Raw genomic sequence first — 5,912 nt, 5'->3', positions numbered from 1 at the left:
TCTCGGCCTCAATTTCAAAGTCATCTGCTCCACCAACAATTTTCCAACCCATTGACTCCATTTTTCCTTCATATATCAGTTTACGCAAATCAAATTATTTTGTTACATACACTTTTCAATATACAAATATAGATAACTACTCTTGTGGTAAAACGGTTTTCTTCAAAAGAATTTGAATGGCCACACCAAAATGTGTCGGCACATTTATACAACCTATAATATCATTTTCTACCTATAATATTTAATAAAAGTATCGACATTTATTTTTCCTTGAATATCTATTTCTACCTGCAATCGGTCCCAAATGCTTCCTTACTCCAAAACCCCAAACAACACATAAAAAACCCTATCGCGATTACTGTAATAATAAAAAATTAGGGTTTCGACAACATACTTTTCGATTCGACTGCAGCAACAAACAAACAAACTTCGCTTTAGAAACGCCTTCTGAAATGCAGCAACAATTACTCTTCGATTTCAAAAACTCGTCCGTTCTATCTTTTTTCAGAGGATATTTAGCTATGGCCTTTATATTTTCATCGGATATGTTATTTATATTTAATCGATACAAATACAAAAGTGTCGATACTTTTATGTCAGGTGTCGATACTTTCGAAAGGATAATTACCTATTTCTTTGAAAGTGTCGATAATTTATTACACGTACTTACGAAAGTGTCGACACTTTCAATATATCCGGTATCATTTTACCGGTTTTATCATTTTGATACCGGTTTTATCATATTTTTACCTGTTATATCGTTGTGGATCGATATATTTTTTTAAAGTATCGACACATTATAGGCGCTATAACTGCTTCTCTTTTAAATTCACAAACTGTTGATCCTTATATAACGTATCGACACTTTTAAATTTACCGGTTTTATCATTTTGTTACCGGTTTTATCATATTTTTACCTGGTATATCGTTTTGGATCGATATATTTTTTAAAAGTATCGACACTTTTTAGGATTTAAAACTGCTTTTAAAGTTATGTAATTTATGTTTCAATTTATTTAATAGTGTTTCATGTTTTCCACCTACAATATTAATTTAATAATTTAATTTACACAAAATTATATTTGATTGTTTTGATATTTTATAAAATATTATTTAGAATTTAAATTTAACAATATTAACCAAATATAATAATAAATATGTTTTCAACAGTGAAATAAGTATGGACACTTTTATAAAAATGATATATACTTTTTTGAAAGTTATGTAATTTATGTTTCAATTTTTTAATAGTGTTTCATGTTTTCCACCTACAATATTAATTTAATAATTTCATTTACACAAAAAATTATTTGATTGTTTTGATATTTTATAAAATATTATTTAGATTTTAAATTTAACAATATTAACTAAAGATAATAATAAATATATTTTCACAGTGAAATAAGTATGGACACTTTTATAAAAAGGATAGATAATTTACAATATAACAGGTAAAAATATGACAAAACCAGATTCATTATGACAAAACTGGTAAAATTTACTTGATATGTTAAACGTATGGACACTTTTATAAAAATGATAGATACTTACCGATAACCAAAGTTTACCGGTTACCAAATTTTTTAATAGTTTTTCATATTTTCTACCTAAAACATTATTAGTTGTCAACATAATAGATACCGCTAAATCAAATTTATTAAATACATTTTAATGTATCCTGGATGACGCCGTCAAGTCGTACACGCAAAAAACAGCCATCCAAAATCTCGTATTATAATATCCTTGTAAAGAATATAATCCCGAAACCAACCTTCATTAAAAGGTCCAATAAATGGCGATACCCTTGAATTCCGTGGGCAAGTGAGTCATTTCATTGCTGCCGAATCGCCTTTGCCCGCACTTGGTAGGAACAAAATTTGTACACTATCAAACCAAAATTATTAAAATATTTATTGGACGGAGGGATAAACATAAAAACCTATAAAACTTAAAGTTAAATTATTTAGTATATTATCTTGACTTAAAAACTCTCAATTATTAAAATATTTATTGGACCGTGCGATGTGAATATTAGAGAAAAAAAATTATATGTTCTTTAAGGAAAAGTCGGTGGGGACCACTAGAAACCAGCCTCGTTGGTGCTGTAGAAAGTTGATATAAAACTACAAGAGCTGACTCAGAAACTATTACAGCAAAATTTTGCTCTTGTTTTTCTTTTTTCTAATGATTTTTTCGTTGAATAATTGAAGCTAATAAAAATCATTTTTTACTAATAATTATATTAGTATAAAAATCATTAAAACCATTATATTTCTTATATAATTCGTCTCCATAAACAAACAAAACGATAAATAAATAATAAAAATTCAAATGTTTATTTACTTTGTTTGGGGAGAGATCAAGTTTTAAGAGAGATGAAGCGGACATTTTAGATTTTGCTCGCAAAGCCAAAGCTCCCTCGCTCTGATTTGCAGACAAAATCCAAAGGACAAATTTACAGCCTATAGAGAAACCCGAAGAAACTCGATAACGCGAAGAACAGCAACAGCAAATCAAAGGAACAACAAGTGGAAAAAAAGAGTGTGTGAGATAGTGAAATATTTTTTTTTTTGACAAAAAGAGGTTCATTTCAATTCTTATTTCCTTGTGAATTTTCTCCTTATCCAATCAGTAAATTCCTCGCAACATTGGCGTTATTATTATTATTCCTTTTCCTTTTTCTTAATCCGTCACTTCTTTGCTTGTGTTGTTATTCATTTTTACGTTTCTATTTTATTTATCGCTTTGTGTTTATATCCTGATTAATGTGATGAAATTATAAACAGATCTGAGTAGCTATTTTTTCGTCTCTTCGTTTGAATCTGTCTGTAATTTTGTTCTTGTTTGTGTTCAATGAAATTCTGGGATCTGGTACTTATATTTCTTAACCTCTGTTTGATCGTGAATTCGGTTTTTTCTTGTTTTAACTAAATTTGCATATTTTAATTATTGCTTTTTGCTTTTTATTTTTTTTTCATAACCGAACATAGACAATATTTTTTTTATAAACCTGAATTTGGATCTTTAATTTACTGTATTAAACTCCTGTTTGCTTTGTTTTATCGTTTTGAAATTTATACTGAAACTGTTCTTTTTCTTTTTCTCCCTGTTTACTCGAATAGGAAGAATTTGTTCATGTTGACAGCGTTTATTTCGGGGGGGAAATAGAACCTGTGGTTGTTACAGTGATTTGAAAATTCCCATTGCTGTTTTGGGGTTTTCCCGTCCGAAGTCGGGAGAGGGGCAAAAGAGTCATGTTGGATAACCGGTGCTGCAAGTCCTGTTTAGTGTTTGCCAGTTCTTGTCAACGAGGAGGAAAGTGGGCTTACATGTACCATGGAAAGCGCCCAAGAGAATTCACCGATTCCGATGGTTGTCCGGAAACCAAGTTGTCTAAGCTCTCTTCCGATGATTCCTCTAGTGACGATAATAATAATAACACTTCTTCCCCACAAAACTCAGACGACCTTGTCTTGCCAGATTCGCCTGACCAATCCGATGGTGATGGTAAGAGATCCAGTTCTTCCTCGGATATGGATTCTTCACTTATCCACCACTGCCCCATTGGTCTAGGCAAACCGGACTTGGGTAACCGATCAGACAATGACATCCTGTCAGATTCCGTGGAAGAGTCGCTGGAGGAGCAAGCTGAGGAAGATGGTGGTAATGATAATAATGACATCTCTGATTCTCCTGAGGAGGAGTTTCTCCACGGACATGCTGAGGATTCTTCATCTGACTTGGATGCATTAATCCAACCGATTGGGCGAGATAATGATCATTACGACTTCCCTGATTCTCCAGGGGATGGTCACCACAGACATGCTGGGGATTCTTCATCCGACATGGATGCATTAATCCAACCAATTGGGCGAGATAACTCAATCAGTTGTCTGATTAAGTGCTCGAGGTCTGATTATGGTTCCATTGCCATGTTGAATCGAAGTTTTCGTTCCTTAATCAGGAGAGGAGAGATCTATAAGTTGAGGAGACAGAAAGGTGTTGTTGAGCATTGGGTTTACTTTTCTTGTCACCTCCCTCAATGGGAAGCATTTGATCCTATTAGACATATGTGGATGCATCTGCCAAGGATGCCTCACAATGAATGTTTCATTTTTTCAGATAAGGAATCACTGGCTGTGGGAACTGAGTTGCTTGTTTTTGGGAAGGAGGTAACTTCTCAGGTTATATATAGATATAGTATTTTAACAAATTCATGGACTTCTGGGACCAGTATGAATGCTCCAAGGTGGTTGTTTGGATCAGCTAGTCTAGGAGAGATTGCAATTTTAGCCGGCGGTTGTGATTCTCAGGGTAATATCCTAAGCTCTGCAGAAATGTACAATTCTGAGACTCAGAAATGGGAGACTTTGCCAAGCATGAATAAGCCAAGGAAGATGTGTAGCGGGGTATTTATGGATAAGAAATTTTATGTGATCGGAGGAATTGGTGGGAAGGATGCACGGGTTCTCACTTATGGCGAGGAGTATGATTTAGAGAACAAAAAGTGGACTGAAATTCCTAACATGTCTCCAGGAAGAAGTGGAGTTGCGGCAGAGATGCCTGCAGCAGCTGTGGCACCCCCTCTGGTTGCAGTAGTTAATAATGAACTGTATGCTGCTGATCATGCTGACATGGAGGTTAAGAAGTATGATAAGGAAGCAAACTCATGGTTGACTATTGGAAGATTGCCTGAACGGGCAGTTTCAATGAACGGTTGGGGTCTTGCGTTCAGAGCATGTGGAGATCGCCTCATAGTGATTGGTGGACCTAGGGCTTTGGGTGAAGGTTTTATTGAGCTCAATTCTTGGGTTCCCAGCGAAGGGCCTCCAGAATGGAACTTGCTTGCCAGAAAGCAGTTGGGTAACTTTGTGTATAATTGTGCTGTGATGGGATGCTAAGAGATGGATTGTGGTGGCATCTTGTGCAGTTGAGCGCTATTGTACTGCCACCAGGGTTTGCATGGTTGCTTTTTTCTTCAACATAATTTTTACTAATGGTAATTTCCCCTCTCTTTTTTTTACATCTTTTCCCTATCGACTGGGAGATGTTGGGGAAGAGTTTCAGATAACTCGAGATTCAATAGAACATCTTACAGGTAGGATGTCTTGAGTTTTGATTCCATTTCCAAACCTCATTCAAAATTTCTTCCATTAAATTTGCGTCTTCAGTGACATGAGAACTTGCAAAGGCTGGCGTCATGTAGCACGGGGTATGTTTAATAATTTGAAGTACCAACACATTGGTAGGTTGCCATTAGAGTTTTCTGAATTTTTTTTTAAGAACACACAGCTAGTCATATGGGTTCCTTCTTCCTTAAATTTTCTTGGAATTGTCTTCAAGGGAGGAAATAAGTTCTGGAGGTGGGTTATGTTTAGATGTTGGCTGATGTACTGATTACATTGATCATTACAAATTGATGAACTGTATACTCCCAGAATTTTTCTTATGTACACTCTGGAATCCCTTATTGTTTTTAGTATCTTTTGTTCAGTTGGATGGTGCCTGTTTCTCCATTTGCTCGACTTGCCAATTCATAAGTGATTCTTTTTGCCCATACTTTCCCTTTGTTAGTCTGAAATATTGTGTTGATGTCTCTTTTTTACGTTTAGTTATGTCAGAAGCAAGGAATTGTTTGTCTCATTTGTTAAGCAATATAGATCACAGAGATAGAAGCTAGGCTTATGTTTCTATCTGGGGTGGGGATGCGAAAGAACATTACTTATGGAAGCTAGATTTCCCAGACTCTTTTATAAATACATCGAAAGCAGTAGTTTGTATGTACGGTGATTAAAATCTTACTAGGCACTCTCTTATAGGCATGGAAGAGGTACTGCATTGAATTTGAATCTTCCATTTACTAATGAATGGATATGATCATCAGTAATATGTTTGTTTTATTTGATTTGCTC

General features: G+C 34.6%; 1 protein-coding gene across 4 annotated transcripts; it reads left to right on the top strand.

Annotated features, from left to right (window-relative positions):
• The first annotated feature begins 2,390 nt into the window (after positions 1-2,390).
• Positions 2,391-5,557, top strand: LOC120203353 (F-box/kelch-repeat protein At1g26930-like). 4 transcript variants are annotated; one of them, XR_005523810.1, is made up of 3 exons: positions 2,391-2,631; positions 3,123-4,955; positions 5,172-5,557. XR_005523810.1 is itself a non-coding variant. In XM_039203665.1 (3 exons), exons 2-3 carry the CDS (start codon positions 3,255-3,257, stop codon positions 4,899-4,901), a joined length of 1,539 nt encoding a protein of 512 aa, XP_039059596.1. In that variant the 5' UTR covers positions 2,391-2,631; positions 3,123-3,254; the 3' UTR covers positions 4,902-5,557. The 4 variants fall into 4 exon arrangements, 3 of the variants coding, with proteins under 3 accessions (XP_039059596.1, XP_039059595.1, XP_039059594.1); XM_039203665.1 differs by having other exon boundaries at positions 3,123-3,663; positions 3,772-5,557; XM_039203664.1 differs by having other exon boundaries at positions 3,233-5,557.
• Positions 5,558-5,912: the final 355 nt, after the last annotated feature.

Source organism: Hibiscus syriacus, unplaced genomic scaffold (genome assembly GCF_006381635.1).
Source record: "Hibiscus syriacus cultivar Baekdansim isolate YM2019G1 unplaced genomic scaffold, ASM638163v2 tig00009840_pilon, whole genome shotgun sequence".
Lineage (NCBI taxonomy): Eukaryota > Viridiplantae > Streptophyta > Magnoliopsida > Malvales > Malvaceae > Hibiscus > Hibiscus syriacus.
The sequence above is the reverse complement of the archived record's forward strand: the minus strand, read 5'-3'. Positions and strand labels throughout refer to the sequence as shown.

What these genes read in the sequence shown, in the direction of transcription:
- LOC120203353 (XM_039203664.1), top strand. Translation starts at nt 3,255, where the DNA reads ATGTTGGATAACCGGTGCTGCAAGTCCTGTTTAGTGTTTGCCAGTTCT.